Source organism: Pinus tabuliformis, chromosome 1_1 (assembly GCF_031772625.1).
Source record: "Pinus tabuliformis cultivar Carrire ecotype Pingquan chromosome 1_1, CPIR1, whole genome shotgun sequence".
NCBI classification, from domain to species: Eukaryota; Viridiplantae; Streptophyta; class Pinopsida; order Pinales; family Pinaceae; genus Pinus; species Pinus tabuliformis.
The window spans coordinates 941,733,680-941,751,650 of NC_142297.1; the positions used below are offsets into that span (position 1 = coordinate 941,733,680).

Here is a 17,971-nt window from a genome sequence, read left to right on the forward strand (position 1 = left end):
GTCATGCCTACAAACATGATATCTGCCTTGGCAAATGCGAAAGGTACCCCTAATGGAGAAATATGAATTAAATATGGAGCAAAGTGCCCTGAAGGATGCTACCACATGTGCAATAGTGCCTCCAAATATGTGAACTCAACAATGATACACACCTCCAAACATGCGGAAGAAAGGTACCACATGATTCTCCAACGCTATCTCTATTATGCATGACAAGATAGATGAAGCTCCAACCAAATTTGCAATACAACACTCATGACTTGTACCAAAATCCCAAAATTTCCATCTCTTAGTGTTGTGTTGTTGAAAAAAATAATTTTGAAATTGTAATATGAACCATGCATTTTCAAGTAGTAACAATTGGCTATATATAGGGGATGAACACTCCCATAGGGTGCCAAAGAACTCCAAAATATCTAGTGGTTATTGATGTGAATGATGTACCTACAAAGAAGATAGTCTCGAAATAGGTGACATGATGGATCCAAACATTCACATCTTTGTCACAAAATACAACTTTTCCTTTCAATTTTTTACAAAATACTTGAGATTGCTCATATCTAACTTCTCACTCTAAAGAGACTATAAATAAGGCAGGAGACAAGCTGCCAAAGGAACATAGCGCAAATGAAACTAAAACTTACACACATCAATCTTATTATTCCTGCCCTATTCTAATAAAAAGGAGGTATGATGCTAAGTGTAATCAATGAGCTAATGTAGCCACACAAACAACTCATAAATCATAAAAAATACCACTTGGGTTTTGGGAATAAAGCCATAACAAGGAGACCATGAGCTGCCCCCATGTATACATTGGAACCTCTAGGAATCTGCTAGTAAAGAATGATTATTGATCAGATAGCAGAATGTTAGAGTAGTTTGACTTGGCTAAGACTTACAAATCTTTTCGAGCCTTGAGGCTTGCACAATCTTGACTAGTGTAAGTACTCATGTAAGACTCACCCTTGAAACTCACCATTGGCCAAAATCATGGAAAAATCAACATACTCACCAATAATCACCACATACTCATCATACTCCCTCAAATTAAACCTTATAACTTGATGGACCAATTTCAACAAACTAAAGCAATAAAGGTGACATGCAATGAGAATGATGGTTGGAAGATTAATTTGCTAACCTTAATACACTTAAGCAAGGACTATGGAACAAGGATGTTTCCATAATGACAAAAACCATAATCAATGTTTTCAAAAAGCATTTTCAAGCATGTTGTGATCAAATGGTTAGTTCAATGCACTATTAGTACTTAGACCTAGGTCGAAAACACCCTAAAGATATTTGGCATTGCTTTGATGCAATAAACAGAGTTGATAGTTGCATCCAAGCCTCGGTGGAAGTCCCAACTACATTGAGGATGAAAAAATTTGACACATCTCAACCAATGTACTTTGACTCGGCCAATACTTGGGAGTCTTGTTAAGTCTTGGCTAAGGCAAGCATTCATGAGTATCCTTTTGTTCTCTGTGGCAGGATGAAGTTTTCCATTAACTTCTAGCCAATGGGGCTCCATTGATAAAGCAATGCCCTCTATTTGGATGAAGCTAAGTATTCTGACTTCCCTTCAATGCTTGTTCCTATTAGGAAGAGGGTATGATCACCTCTATATAACCTTCCATCCTTTTTTGTACAATTTTTTGTAAATATTTTCCTGTAAATATAAGATGTATTTTACAAAAAGAAAAGTGATTTAATAATGAGGTATTTAATGGAGGTATTAGTATCATTAACGGTTAGGTATTTGTAAGCCACGTAACATACTCTTCTCCTACTATGTATTGAGACTTTACATCATTTAACAATATATGAATGAATCCACTCTTTCTCATTTTAATGTGTATTCTTGCCCATGCTTGTGTGTGCATAACTCACATAGGCCTTTGAAACACCACTTTTACATTTCAAATGGCATTTCAGAATTGCGAAACACCATCCAAAACATTGTATGGCATTTCAAAGGCACACTTTTCAAAGTATCAAAACATTTCAGTGCTTGCTTGAAACAAGGCCCTCCAAGGCATTTCCTGCAACTTAGATCAGTTACGATGTGGAGTTGAATAACCCATTTCATATTATTAGAATTATAGCAAATTTACAAATTATTTGATCTGTATTTGACCTATAGGTCATGTAGATGTTAAAACAAGTACAGCCCATAACTTACGTATAGTTCGAAGTTAAAATATATTGGTATATATAGTACACTGACTATCCACTATGCATAAGATATTATGAATTATTTCCAATTTTAAATCGAAATGATTCAACTAATGGCTATTTAGCTTTTTTTAACACTATCTTGATATGATTGATCAAACTGTTCCAGTATTACATGCATGAATATGACTCACAAGAGTGCACTCGCTTTCAGCTTCCAAAACATTATCCTTTGTAATTTATGATTTGAAAATTGTGTCCTTTTATGTACACGAATTAGGTCAATTAATCAGATGATTATCAAAAATTAAACCTAGCTACAAAATAAAACATCAAAGATAAAACTGAGCAGCTAAATACCTGCATTCTATCTATAATAGGCAAAACAGATTTGTATTCCGGGGGCAACTGAGTAGATAGAACACTGGTTAACATCATACCAAGAAAAAAGAAAAATACAATTAGCATGGTTCCTAGCATTGCCAACTAGTTTTTCTCTCTAAAATTAATCAATTCTAGCTAGCTTAAATTGCAGAAATACTTGATGTATATATAGTTACAATTGAGTTTTCAAAGCAAAAAAAATTCAGTATACACATCCAGCTGGCTTCTTATACCTCTCTTGATATTTTAAGGTACCATGATCTGCATCATTTTCACTTGATTGGCTGAACAACAATGAATATCTCTATGAGAATAGTTTCTTCTCATACTTAACAAATGCTCTTAGAGAAAGACATGAAAACTATGTCAGACATAAAAATAAACAATACTGATACAAGTTTCATTTCAACAAAATCCCCACACATATCAAGCAACATAAGCATTATGCTTCATGTACTAGGAAACCTATCACGATTCACATTAACATAGAACTAGAAGCAGGAAGAATTTCTCTGCATGCAATGGCATGAAGATTGAAAGATTTGTAAGGGACAATTTCTAGTCTTCTTGGATCTACCCGAAGTTGCACAAAACACGGAAATGTGTACAAGTTTCCAAAATGGGAATTTTAGGAAACATGCCTCTGCAAAATGGGTATATCGGGGGACACACACACACATATATATTAGCGTGCAGGAAAAGAAGAATAATACACAAATGATACCACAAAATAAAACCATGTCTATATTAACTCCCATAGATGATTAAATGATGCAAAATCTAAAACTACGCTTTATAAATGAGGCAATACATCTAAATCAGCTTTTATAGATGAGGCTATATGTGCTGAAATTGAAATACAGCATAAGCTAAAGACAAGTACATTTACATATCAATGTCATACTCATCCTCATCCACATTAATGAAAATAAAACAAGATGATTGTTCAACAAAACTAGAGCATGGATTGTAAGAAGAGGTAGCTCCACTTCTATTTGCATCACTACCAATATCAAGAGCAATAAGAGAGAGTTCAAATTCTAAGTATTCTGCATCCACATACCAATCTCTATGAGGTCCACTTGTATATTCTTCACCCCTACAAGACACAAGGCATATGCTTGAATGCACAAATACAAGATCCTCATCTTCTATGATCCCAACCTGATGCATTTCATGAAATGAAGGAAACCATAGGTGCTTCAGTACCTTTTGGCCAATGAAGAGCTTGCCTGTTGGGTCCCTATAATACTAGTGATTACCCCATTACTATTGTAGTTATACCCCTTATTAATATTGTTGTGCCCCTATTTCCCCCATATTGTTACTACTGTGCCCCATAGAATCCCTCTATTGTTATTTTTGTGGCTTTATATTATTATTGTTAGGTCGGCTGGATTATATTGTGACTCCTTAGACTCCTATATATAGAAAGGAGGTTTTGTCATTTGAATCATCCAAGAATTGTTCATTTATGTAATGTAAAGGAGGTTGCCCCCTCGAAGAGGCTGAATTCTAAGGCGTTGATCTATCTTTTCTATCTTTTCTTGAGCTGGTTTCATAACATTTGGTATCAGAGCTTTGGATTCTAGGGTTTCACTGCTCCAAACAGGTCATCGTGGCATTTTCGCTATAACTTTTTTTCTGTGACGTTTCAGAAGTCGCAAAAAAAACCCATTTGAGAAGAAATCGCGCTGAACCTTGGGTCCGAATTTCAGAGCTTTTCGCGTGATATTTGTGGAGATATGATCTGAGGAAGTTGGTCTTTTTGCAGACTCCTAAATTACATTCAAAACAGGTGACCTGGGGAAAATCGTCATAACTTTCTCTCTGGGGATCGGATTGAAATTTCGTAAGAAGGTACAGAAAGAGGACGGACTGTAGTTTCTTGTATGCATGTTTCAGATCCAAAGGTCGAAATAGTGACATGTGGCACGTCGTACAAGTTCGCTCTACTGAACTAATCTATAAGCAAGTCACTGTGGGAGATTTCACATAACTCTTCCTTGGAGAATCCAATTTGGGTCAGACTTGTGGCATTGGAAAGAGGACATAGAGGGCTACTACAGCTCACAAATTCAGAACTAGATGATTGGAAAGTACAGAGATACATCAGAGGCAATATCGAGCTCCTACAAAGTGAAAAAAGGTGTGTAGATTTTCTTAAATTTTTGCTTAAGCTTGGTTTGAAAATTTATTTTGAAGGAATTCAAAGGGCATAGTAGAGCATTATTATCGGTAACTGATGCCCCGAGGAAAGAAAATGCAAACACCTAGTAAGGAACCTGAAAGCTCTAGCATGACTCATGAAGAAGAGGAAGAAATGCAACATGATATATCAAAATTACAAGACCAAGTGCAACAACTGTCCCTTGCACAAAAAGGAACAGAATCTAAGATGGATGGTTTAAAGAAAGATGTAGAAGCTAAGATGGATGGTTTAAAGAAAGGTGTAGAAGCTAAGATGGACTGTCTAAAGAAAGGCGTAGAAGCTAAGATGATTGACGTGGAAGCTAAGATGGATGATTTGAAGATAGATTTGAACACAGACATGGACGAATTGAAGATAAATATGAATAAGTTGCTACAAGAAATGGTCCCTAAGGGTGAAAGGGTACTAAAGGAAACTCATGATGAGAACAAAAGAAATGTTAATCATGATTCCATAGATGCTAATGTTGGATCGAAGACTCACCATATTCCAAAAATCGATATGAGGAAGTTTGATGGCAAGGATCCTGCCACATGGATATTACAGATGGAGCAATTCTTCGATCTCAATAATGTGCAAAACACACAAAAGGTACGTATGGCAACTTTATATTTGGAACCAAATCAGTTTGTATGGTATCAATGGCTTTGCTCTCGTAAACAATTTATCACTTGGGCAATTTTTACGGAAGAATTGATAGCACATTATGAGGATACAAAAGCAACACTTTTTTTAGCCAATTGATAAGTCTCAAACAAAAGGGTTCAATAATGGAGCACATTGAGGAGTTCCAAAAATTGAACATAAGGGTAAAAGATATTCCAGAGGAGCATAGGATTGATGTGTTCATAGGGTCTTTAAAGGATAATATCCAACATGATGTTCGCCTTTGGGAACCTGATTCATTAGAGAAGGCATTCAGGTTAGCAAGAAAAATGGAAAGAAAAATTATGGCAACCAGGAAGCATACCACTCACAACTATAAAGACGGAAGTGTTGTTGCCCCTAGTCTTCCACAACCTATAAGGTTGACACCACAACAATTGGAAGAAAAAAGAGCAAAAGGGCTTTGTTACAGTTGTGATAGAAAATACACTAAAGGTCATAAGTGTGCTGAGAAGAAATTATTCTACATAGATTGTGAAGAGGAAGAAGAAAAGGAGCAAGAAAGGTCAAAAGAAGAGGATATACTCCAGGAACAAAGCCTAGATGAAGAACAAATAAATCTGACCATATCTTGTAATGCATTGGCGGGAATTACCACTCCTCAAACCATCAAGATAGAAGGACAAATCAAGAAGAAAAAGGTAATAGTGTTGATTGATTCAGGAAGCACCCACAATTTTATTCATTGTAGGGTAGCAAAAGAATTGAATTGCTTCCTATATCCAGCACCAGAGTGTCAAGTGATGATTGCAAATGGAGGAACAATAAATTGCTCTGGAAAGTGCCATAATATCAAGCTATCCATGGGAGAATATGTATTGACTAGCCCAATGCTTTCCATTCCAATGGGAGGTGCTGATGTTGTACTAGGAGTCCAATGGCTACAATCCTTGGGTACAATAGCTTTTAATTTTCAAGAACTTTTCATCAAATTTTCTGCGAAAGGAAAGGAAGTTGAATTAAGGGGTATTGCAGGGAAACCAGGAAAGATAATCAGCTCTAATGGTATGACAAAGCTTCTAAAAAAGGAGCAAAGAGGTGTAATTGCACAATTATGTTCGCTAGATGTTTCCACATCGGAATCATCTATTTCTCCAGATCTCCAAAAAGTCCTGGACAATCATTCCAAGGTATTTGAGACTCCCAAAGGTCTCCCACCTATGCGTGATCATGATCATGCTATTCATCTGATTCCAGGAAGTGTTCCTCCAAACATCAGGCCGTACAGATATCCCTATGTCCAAAAGAGTGAAATTGAACGTATGGTTGCAGAAATGCTAGAGGCTGGTATAATTCAACCGAGTCAAAGTTCTTTCTCTGCTCCAGTAGTATTGGTGCACAAGAAGGATGGATCATGGCGCATGTGTCCAGATTATAGGGAGCTCAACAAGCTCACTATTAAAGATAAGTTCCCCATTCCTGTCATTGATGAATTACTGGATGAATTGCATGGATCAATTTACTTCACCAAGTTGGATCTTCGTTCAGGATATCATCAAATCAGAATGAAGATTGAAGACATTCCGAAAACAGCATTTAGAACTCATGAGGGTCATTATGAATTTTTGGTCATGCCTTTTGGCCTTACCAATGCACCTTCAACATTTCAAGGTTTGATGAATTCAATTTTCAAACCATTCCTTAGAAAATTTGTGTTAGTATTTTTTGATGATATACTAATCTACAGCAAGTCTTGGAAGGATCATGTTGAACATGTTGACAGGGTGCTACAACTATTGGAGGAGAAACAATTATATGCAAAAAGATCCAAATGTTTCTTTGGAGTCCAGGAGGTGGAATATTTGGGTCATATTGTATCTCATGAAGGAGTTAAGGTAGACCCTAGCAAAATTAAAGCCATTAAGGAATGGAAAATCCCCACATCCATAAAGCATCTGCGAGGATTTCTTGGGTTGACAGGGTATTATCGCAAGTTTGTTAAGAATTATGGGAGAATAGCAGCACCTCTAACAACATTATTGAAGAAAGATGCATTTTCATGGACTCCGGAAGCAACAAAGGCCTTTGAACATCTTAAAGAGGCAATGTGCCAAGCACCGGTCTTAGCTACACCAGACTTCACAAAAACCTTTATTGTGGAATGTGATGCTTCAGGAAATGGAATTGGTGCTGTTCTAATGCAAGATGAAAGACCCATTGCTTTTGAAAGTCGTCCAATCAAGGGAAAGTTTTTAAGCAAAGCTATTTATGAGAAGGAAATGTTGGCAATACTCCATGCACTTAAGAAATGGCGACCCTACCTAATGGGAAGACACTTCAAGGTAAAAACGGATCATGATAGCCTTAAATACTTTTTAGAACAAAGATTATCCTCTGAAGAGCAACAAAAGTGGGTCACAAAGATGTTGGGTTATGACTTTGAAATCATCTACAAAAAAGGAAAGCAAAATGTGGTGGCAGATGCACTCTCAAGAAAGGATGAGGATGTGGAAGCATTGTTGTGTGCCATTTCTATTATCCAACCAGATTGGATAAACGAAGCAAGGGAGGAATGGAAGAATGACGAAGAAGTGTGGGCACTTATTCGAAAGCTACAACAAGATTCCAGTACGTCTGATACATTTAGCTGGCAAAATGATTCGTTATGGTACAAAGATCGCTTATACCTCTGTAAGAATTCCCAGCTAAAACAAAAGATTCTTATGGAATTGCACACTTCTCCCTTAGGAGGGCACTCAGGATTTTTAAAAACTTACCACAGGGTTAAGAAGGAATTTTTTTGGGATGGCCTTAAATCAGATATTCAAAAGTTTGTGGCGGAATGTTTGGTTTGCCAACAAAATAAAGTTGAAACAATTAAGACACCGGGTCTATTACAACCTTTATCCATTCCAAGCCAACGTTGGGAGGAGGTTTCAATGGATTTTATCACAGGTTTACCCAAGTCTGAGGGAAAAAGTGTCATCATGGTGGTAGTTGACAGACTTACCAAGTATGCACACTTTTGTGCATTATCACATCCATTTAAAGCCAGTACAGTTTCTACTGCATTTATGGAAACAATTCAAAAGCTACATGGAAACCCAAAGATTATTGTAAGTGACAGAGATCCCATTTTCACTGGAAATTTTTGGACAGAATTATTTTCTTGTCTTGGTACTCAGTTAGCTCATAGCTCATCTTATCATCCTCAATCTGATGGGCAAACTGAGATAGTAAACAAATGTTTGGAAGGATATCTTCGTTGCTTTGTATCTGATAAACAGACACAATGGGTCAAATGGTTGCCTCTGGCTGAATGGTGGTATAACACTTCCTTCCATACAGCAACAAAAATGACCCCATTTATGGCACTTTATGGGTATCAACCACCATCCATCACATCATATTTAAGAGAAAATTCTAAGGTTCAGGCAGTGGAACATCACATCGAACATCAACAACAAGTCCTCCAACTCTTAAAGGATAACCTCGTGTTGGCACATAATAGAATGAAACAACAGGCAGATCAACATCGCAGTGAAAGAAGTTTTGATGTAGGTGATTGGGTATTCCTACGGCTACAACCATATAAGCAAATGTCCCTCAAGCAAGCTAAGAAGGATAATAAATTATCACCAAAGTATTATGGTCCGTACAAGGTGTTGCAAAAGATTGGTACTATGGCATACAAATTGGAGCTTCCTGCAGCTTCTCGATTGCACCCAGTTTTCCATGTTTCATGTTTAAAGAAGGTTATAGGCGACAAGCTCCCAATTCAAACAATATTGCCAGAACTTGACGAGGAAGGAAAAATTATATTGGAACCGGAAGCAGTCACAGAAACAAGAACTCGAAAGCTACGAAATCGATCAATTTCAGAGTATCTTATCAAGTGGAAGAACTTATCCGCTGAAGATTCCACATGGGAGGATGAGAATTTTATGCAGAAGTATCCAGAACTACTCAAGCGTTGAGGACAACACTTTTTTGAAGGAGAGGGGCATTTTTGGTCCCTATAATACTAGTGATTACCCCATTACTATTGTAGTTATACCCCTTATTAATATTGTTGTGCCCCTATTGCCCCCATATTGTTACTACTGTGCCCCATAGAATCCCTCTATTGTTATTTTTGTGGCTTTATATTATTATTGTTAGGTCGGCTGGATTATATTGTGACTCCTTAGACTCCTATATATAGAAAGGAGGTTTTGTCATTTGAATCATCCAAGAATTGTTCATTTATGTAATGTAAAGGAGGTTGCCCCCTCGAAGAGGCTGAATTCTAAGGCGTTGATCTATCTTTTCTATCTTTTCTTGAGCTGGTTTCATAACATTGCCATTGGTGTAGAATACAAGAGGCAAGGTTTTGCAAATATACACTGGGTTCATGCTCCTCCTCTCATCTAAAGTTAATGTTTGCAAAATATTCTAATGTGAGTGATGCTTAGCACCTCCTCTATAAATGGAGTTGCACTTCCTCTCATTTTGTCATGATCGGACTTGGGGGAGAAATCCCTTAAGACATATGAAATTTATGTAATTTTTCATACTTATAACTTGGCTATGGATGGATCAATTGAGTTATTTCTCTCGGATGGAATTGTGATGTGATGTGGTCTCTTTTTATAGATGCTTATGGTGGATCTTGAATGATAAATGGTGAAGTAAGTTATTTTATTTTCTTTATCTTGGTATTATGTTCCATGGGATGAATGTTTGAATGCTAAGTTAGTTTATTGGGTATTTGCTTCAATGTTCCTTTTTGATCGAAACCCTTCTTTCAAGTATTTGAGGAATAGAAATAGATTTTTCTTTCACTTAATCATTTGGAAAATTTGAGACCCTATATCTCAAACCCTTTTGAGTAGGTTAGTTTATTTTCCCTAGCTTGTTTAGATACAGTTATCACTTCAACAAATACCTTAGAATTGTTTGATTCCTTGAATCCATATGCCCCTCAAAATAAATATATAGTGACAACATAAGGCATTGATCCTTTATCCTCCACCCTTTTTTCTTTATAATCTTTGAAAAAAAATCTAGGGTTTCCTCTTCAAGATCATCCAAAATTCCTTGATTCTATCTATTTGAGGACCTATTTAATAATATTTATTGATAATGTCCCTTTTTTCGTGTGATAATAACGGAGACCATCTCAATATCCTAGCCAATTCCCCTCAGCTACAATTTGAAATTGGTCGCTAAAAATCAAGGAATAATTAAATTGAAAGTGACTAAGGAAAAAGAATTCTATAAAGTCATTTTATTAAAATAATAAATGGACCCATGGTATTTAGATAACCATCTAAATAAAGGAGAGGAGGAGCTCATTCGAATATGTGATTGGACATTTGGTGAATTGTTTTTCTTGGGCTCTTGGAGCTTTACGTGAGGGTTTGTAACCCTAAGTGTTTCTAGCAATCAAAACTAGTTTTGGTGTTGCAAGACACACCCTAGATAGTCATCTGGAGGAATCACTGAGATTCTTCAGTGGGTTAATTTATGGAATTTATTTGTAGGAATAAGAAGGAGCCAACTAGGTTTCTCATCTGTGCTTAATTGAAGAATTATTATGAGTGATGTAGCTTGGAAGAATTTGAACTATTGCGAGAAACTGAATATTATGCCTAGGCCATGTTGCTAGAGGGTTTCCTCATCAACTGCAAAGCCGAGTTATCACTTAGAAGGAGGTCAAAGTTATCATCTACTGCAGGTCGTATTCATCTCCTTGGAGGGTAGGTTTTCCTATTATTTTGACAAGCTGGGATTTCCCCTTCATTTGATAGGTCAAATTCCTTTTTGTGGAAGTCGAGATACCTATTTTGTAGGATGAATTTATCTCCAAGATTGAATCTTCTTAGAATGCAAAATTCTATCCTTGAGGAAGTTGAGTATGGGTGTTGAATTCTAACTTATGTGGAGGGCAAAATCAACAATGGGAGAAGGTCGAATTTATTATCCATAATAGACTAAATTTATTAAGAAATCATGTTGTTGGAGCAGACCTTATAAACTCTTTTGGAGTCCAAGTACTATCCAAGGGAGACTGCATATTATTTCAGCAATTTTCTCTTCAACCTACAGCCAAATCGGGCTACTTTAGTTCAAGGCGTATTTGTCAAGAAGTTTAAGTTATTACAGTAGGCCAAGATCACTCTTGAAGCAATTGGGTTTATTTGCAACTTGAGGGCCAAGATAACTAACAACAAGGGCCAAGTTTGTGTTGTAGGTAGAGGCCGAGTTCTATTGTTTGAAGCGCATTGAGCGTTATTTAGTATTGGAGGTCAAGTCTACCATTGAGAGGCGCTGAGAAGAATTATATGGAGGCCATGGTCATTATTGTTGCAGGTTGAATTATTGTGGAGCCACAGAGTGTTGAAGAGGTAGTTGCAATTTATTCTCAACCATCCCTTCAGCGATTGTGCCATTAGATTCACAAGTTCTCAACATATGAAGTTTTGCATATCATAAGGGTTAATTGGCCTATATTTTCTTATTCGTGTTAATAAATAAAAAGAACTGAGCTATTCTTATCTATGTGTGGGTTTTATGATATTTAGTACTTATCAATGGTAAAAGGATTTATCTTTGTTGCGTAGTGCATGCAATATGTCTGTGAAAGTGTCCCAATGGGTTTTTACATACAAATTGCTTGTGAAATTGCCTAAAAGAGAAGTCTTAAGTAAAATTGGCATATACCCAAATGGGGACATTACAGTGGTATCAAAGTTGTGCATCCTGCCAACCTAATGGGGTTTATCAGTGTGAGGTGAAGCTTAGGTTGTTGTGGACATCAAGTACAATTGAACAACCAACACTCTTAAGAATCAATGCAACAATATGTTGAACTCCTTGAGAAAAATGCTAGAGAAGGAGCTTTTTATTGTAGGAGACAAGCATGGTGGTTGATCTCCATCAAAATATACCCATGTTAGCTCAATGGAGTTGGAAAAATGCTTACACAAGGAGGATCATATACCTTCCCAATCGATGCAAGCAATTATGGCCCCAATAGTGACTTACTTGGGTGAGTGTGGATTGCTAAAACACGAAGATAAGGAGGTAATTGACATCTTATGAGAATGTGTACTAAAGATCCATTGCTCATACGGAGACTCCATGATGGAATGAGACCCTTTTTCCTTGAATAATTTTGAAGACATTAATTGTTGAGGTGAGCACCCTCAATAATCTTGAAGGCATTTGAAGGCTTACCTTGGTGACTCCACATCATTGGTATCAGGAATGATAATTATGTACATTTCAAATTTATCATATATGAAGAGACCTTTGCATGGCCCCATCTTGGAAGGAATTAACAAAAAAAAAATTTGGTTCTTCATATTTCTCGTGCATTCATGGATATCCACATGATTTCCGTTATGAGCTATGGAAAAAACATGCTTCAAGATTCTATAGAAATCACAATCATTCTCTTTCTACTGTTACTTCTTTCATGGATTTTATTAAAAGATTTATTTTTTTCCACAAAGATGAAATTATGAAAATGTTTGCACTTTCCAAGAAAAAAAATGCAAAGGAATGGTATAGAATCTCAATCCAAAGGTAATATCTTCATTTTATTATTTCCTCATAAATTTTCAAGAGTTTTGGATAGATGGGGAAGATCAAAAGGAAGGAATAAATTATGTTTTTATTTGAGTTGAAATGTGTAAAGACATGAGAGAGAAACTTGATAATATTATGCCTACATATGAGAAGAACCATTCAAATTCTCTCTTGAACAAATAAAAGATAAAGATGAACCATTGGCATTTTAGTTGAATATGTTAAAGAAACGTTAAAGAAATTTTGAGTTCTAAAATGGGCCTCAAAACAAAAGTGTACAACCAAAATCAAATTTATAAGAACCAATAGGGTTCAAGATGATGATGTCAACCATAGGGGATGATTCACCATTTTTGGAGTAAAAAAATAAATATATTAAAAAATAAGAAAATAAAAAACTACTTTTTCAACTTGTATTTTCGATTTATTTCCTTACGGTTTTACTCAAAATTTTTGAGTTCTAAAATGGGCCTCAAAACAAAAATGTACAACCAAAATCAACTTTATAAGAAACAATAGGGTTCAAGATGATGATGTCAACCATAGGGGATGATTCACCATTTTTGGAGTAAAAAAATAAATATATTAAAAAGTAAGAAAATAAAAAAGTACTTTTTCAAGTTGTATTTTCGATTTATTTCCTTACGGTTTTACTAAAATTTTGAGCAGGAACACTTATTGGATGCATAATTTAATTCCTCATTTGAAGAGTATCCATGTTGCATACTTTTGATGGACCATGCTACATGAAAAATGAAAAATACATGAAAAACATGATTACAATCATGTTTTTCTCATTTTTCATGTAGTAGGGTCTATTAAAAGTATGCAACATGGATACTCTTGGATGAGAAATCCAATTCTGCATCCAACAAGTGCTCCCTCTCAAAATTTGAGTAAAACCATAGGGAGATAAGTTGAAAATACAAGTTGAAAAAGTAGTTTTTTTCCTTCAAATTTGATGATGCAATCTAATCTTATTTTATTATTTCCACTATTATTTTTTGGATGCATAATTTAATTCCTCATTCAAAAAGTACCCATGTTATATACTTTTGATGGGCCCTATTACATGAAAAATAAAAAATACATGAAAAACATGATTACAATCATGTTTTCCATGTATTTCTCATTTTTCGTGTAGTAGGGTCTATTAAAAGTATGCAACATGGACACTCCTGGATGAAATCAAAATCTGCATCCAAGAAGTGCTCCCGCTCAAAATTTGAGTAAAACCGTAGGGAGATAAGTTAAAAATACAAGTTGAAAAAATAGTTTTTTTTTCCCTTCAAATTTGATGATGTAATCTAATCCTACTTTATTATTTCCATTATTATTTTATAATATTCCTTAGGAAGCCCATTTTAAACCTCAAAATTTCTCTAATAAATATGGTGTGGAAGAGTTTGTCAATGAAACACGTGAATTTATTTGAAGACTCTTTTGTAGCTCTATATGAAAAAGAGTGAATCTAAGAGAATAAAGCTAATATAGCAAATTTTGCGCAACATGAGTAGCCATATAGGCTGAAATTACTTGCAAAAAAATGAATAATATTTTCCTAATGGTATTTGCACCTAGGAGATTCTATAAGGATGCATTACCTTAAAGTCTTTTTGATGGTATCAATGCTTCAATTATAATAAAGATGTGCCCTCCAAGCCATTGCCTCATGAAATTGACACATATACAAGATACGTAACACTTGTTACTTTATCACTTTTGCTTATAAAAATGAGTCACCGTTAACACACCAAGTTGATGGAGATGAAAATTGCTAAGCCAAAATCATCTCTATTTAGACCAGTGAAGCACCACTCTTATTAAAACCGCGAGTAAGAATGAGTTAGAAGGCACGACGAGTGAACTGCATTGAACCCGCGATCTTTACCCTTACCCTGTGGGTTTTGTACAAGACCTGACTACCCACATCAAACCCGTGGGTAGCCTATTAAACCCCTATAAGACCCTTCGCTCATCAAAACACCCAAACTATCTAGAAATTCGATTTTATTTTTTATTTTTTGGAAATGAGGTCGAGGAAAAGGAAAATTGGAGGGACAAAAAACTTTATAAGCACCTCTCTCCCTTCCATTTCTCATTCACTTGTCATTTGAGTGTTTGGCTAATTTGTGTGAGTGCTGAAACTTGAGAGTGAAGCTAAAGGGAGATGTTGGAGGAGCCTAAAGGAGGCTTCATCGAATCAGACTAAGCTTCAGATAGGATTCATGAACCTAGTTAGAATGTTTTCCATGTATTTATTTATTTATTTATATTTTTTTGCAATTTTTTTTGTTTGGGAATGCTGTGGCTAAGTTTCTCAGCCACACAAAGCCGTTGTGTGGCTAAGAAACTCAGCCACAGCTAGATGATTTTCTCAGCCACATAGCGGCCCTGTGTGGCTAAGTTTCTCAACCACACAGCGGCCCTGAAACACAGCGGCCCTGAAACTCAGCCACACAACCAAAACAAATGCAAATTAAAAAAAAAAAATCAAAACCAAAAAAAAAATTAAATTTTTTTCTTCCAAATTTTGTTACCATGCCACCAAAGGGTTTCAGATAGTCTCATGATCCGGAATGGGCTCATGGTCAACGAATCATTCCTGATAATGGCCACAATATCAAGTGCAATTATTGCAATGCCATAATGCATGCAGGCATAAACAGGCTAAAATACCACCTAAGCAGAATGCTTGGGCATAGCATGGGATGTTGTCAAAGTTGCCCTGATGAAGTCACTAATGAAAAGGTAGCTGCTTTGGAATCCATTAAAGAATCAAGTTCTAAGAGGGCAAGAAGGAAGGATGAGATTGTTGGGATAGGTAGATCTTCATCTCAGAGTGAAACATTGTTTCAAAGTCCAGGTATTAGTAACTCCTCTTCAACTGCTATGGAAAATAGGAGTATAACCTCTTATTTAGTAACTCCTCTTCAACTGCTATGGAAAATAGGAGTATAACCTCTTATTTAGTAACTCCTCTTCAACTGCTATGGAAAATAGGATTATAACCTCTTATTTCTTCAGTCCTCGTACAAATCTAGGATCTCAACCAACCTTGGACAATTTCAATGATAAGAAGAGGAAGGAGGCAGATATCGCAGTGAGGAGGTTTTGGTACCATAACAATCTTTCATTCAACTATGCAAAGTCTTATTTTTATCAGCCCATGGTGGATGCCATAGCATGTGTTGGCCTTGGATACAAAGCCCCATCTTATAATGCTCTTAGGGGAAAGAGCTAGATGAGGAGCTTGAGTGTGCCAAGGAACAATTGGAGAGCATTAAAAGCTCATGGAAATTTATAGGTTGTACACTTATGTCTGAAGGGTGGATAGATTAGAGGGGTAGAGCAATAATAAATTTTGTTTTAGCTTTCCCTAAAGGAACCATGTTCCTAAAATCCATTGATGCATTTGCAAATGTAAAAGATGCACATTTGATTTTTTCATTGTTGGCTGATGGGGTGGAGGAAGTTGGGATTGCAAATGTTGTCCAAGTAACCATAGACAATGTACCAAATTATACGGCAGCTGGAATGTGTTTCCCATTGCATAGAATTGATGCTAGAGGACATTGGGAAGTAGCAAACTGAAACAACTTAAGAAGTTTTCAAGGCCCATCACCAATTCTAGTCTCAGGAGTTTTGGTGTTTGGAATCAAAATTATGATATTTGAAATCGATTTGCAAGAGTCTCACTCATGTTAGTACTGAAGTTAATAATAAGTGATTTCTTTAATACAGATACTATCCCATCAAAGCCAATTTCCCCATTTTAAAGAAAAAAACAGAAACAATTTTAAAAAAATTATGAATTCAGCGCTCACAAGAGTCATATTAGGTGCAGTTTTCAGGGTTGATACGAGGCATGAATATCTAGGGAAAGAACCGCTGAATATTTAAATGAAACACAGAGAAAAGGAGCACGTATAGGAACCTGGCATTTGAGTCATTCGCCCTCTCCATGCCACCATCAGCTACTGCTTCTGCCGTCTCCGCCATCCCACCTGGAGATAATCACATAATACACATTAAATGTGGGAATTAAATTGAATAAAATTATATAATACTGAAAATGGGATAGATTTGCGTGCCTGCCCCTGCAAGCGAGATATAGCCAGAGCTTTATACGATAACGCTGAAAGTGGACTATTTGAATGAATTACAGTCTGTGAGCGCGGGGTCTTAAACGCGTACCGCGGTGTGGCGGAGGAAATGCAATTTGGCCGCAGTGTTCTTGTGAGAAAAACGATAGACCACTGCCTGCTAGAGAGGAACATGTAGGCGGAGGAAGAAGAAAAGTGGTCGTATAACGACTTAAACGAACGACACTATGATCCGTGCTTGTTTCAAAAATTAAATTAATTTCAAAAATAGATCATGTTTTAAATAAAAAAGTTAGAAATGCATGATAAGGGCTTGACGAAAAATTAATTCAATAAAAAATTAAATTAGTTTATATATTTTATTTTTTGAAGTGTTGGTTAATGACGTATGATAATAGTTTTGTTTAATTATTTCTTTCAATTTTATTACTTTTGCGATAGTTAGTTATTTAACTACTTTTAAGATATATATTCAAATCCTTTTAAACCAATTATATTTATTTACGTGTGGTTTTTTGGAATTTTTTTTATCCATTTTTTTTATTTCCTAACATTTTTAAATTTGAATTATGTATTTTATAAAATATTGTAAAGATTTTTTAAATTTGAATTATGTATTTTATAAAATATTGTAAAGATTTTTTAAGATATTAAATTTGTTTATGTATAAATAAATGTTAAATAAATAAAAATAATTACTATCTTAATTAAATTTATATTTCTAATATTAAAAGGAAAATGCATAAACTTAAAATAAGCATGATAAATTTATGTAAGAATATTTTTTCATATATTAATATATTTTTCACTTTGAAAAATATCTTAATATTCTATTATAAATATATTTGCTTGGCTCATTAGAGTACTATTTTTTTAACATGAATATTTATAATAAATTTAAAATTTA

At 35.5% G+C, this 17,971-nt stretch overlaps 1 protein-coding gene across 1 annotated transcript in view; it reads right to left on the reverse strand.

Annotated features, from left to right (window-relative positions):
- The window catches only part of LOC149217575 (kinesin-like protein KIN-14I), a 412,787-nt gene extending 395,550 nt beyond the window's left edge, over positions 1–17,237 (reverse strand). Inside the window, exons 1-4 of the mRNA XM_089391383.1 lie at positions 17,156–17,237; positions 16,896–16,965; positions 2,799–2,849; positions 2,542–2,605 (exon numbers count right to left, since the gene is read on the reverse strand). Coding sequence (XP_089247509.1) covers positions 2,542–2,605; positions 2,799–2,849; positions 16,896–16,960 — 180 coding nt within the window. The 5' untranslated portion in view covers positions 16,961–16,965; positions 17,156–17,237. The remainder of the gene's footprint in view (positions 1–2,541; positions 2,606–2,798; positions 2,850–16,895; positions 16,966–17,155) is intronic.
- Positions 17,238–17,971: the final 734 nt, after the last annotated feature.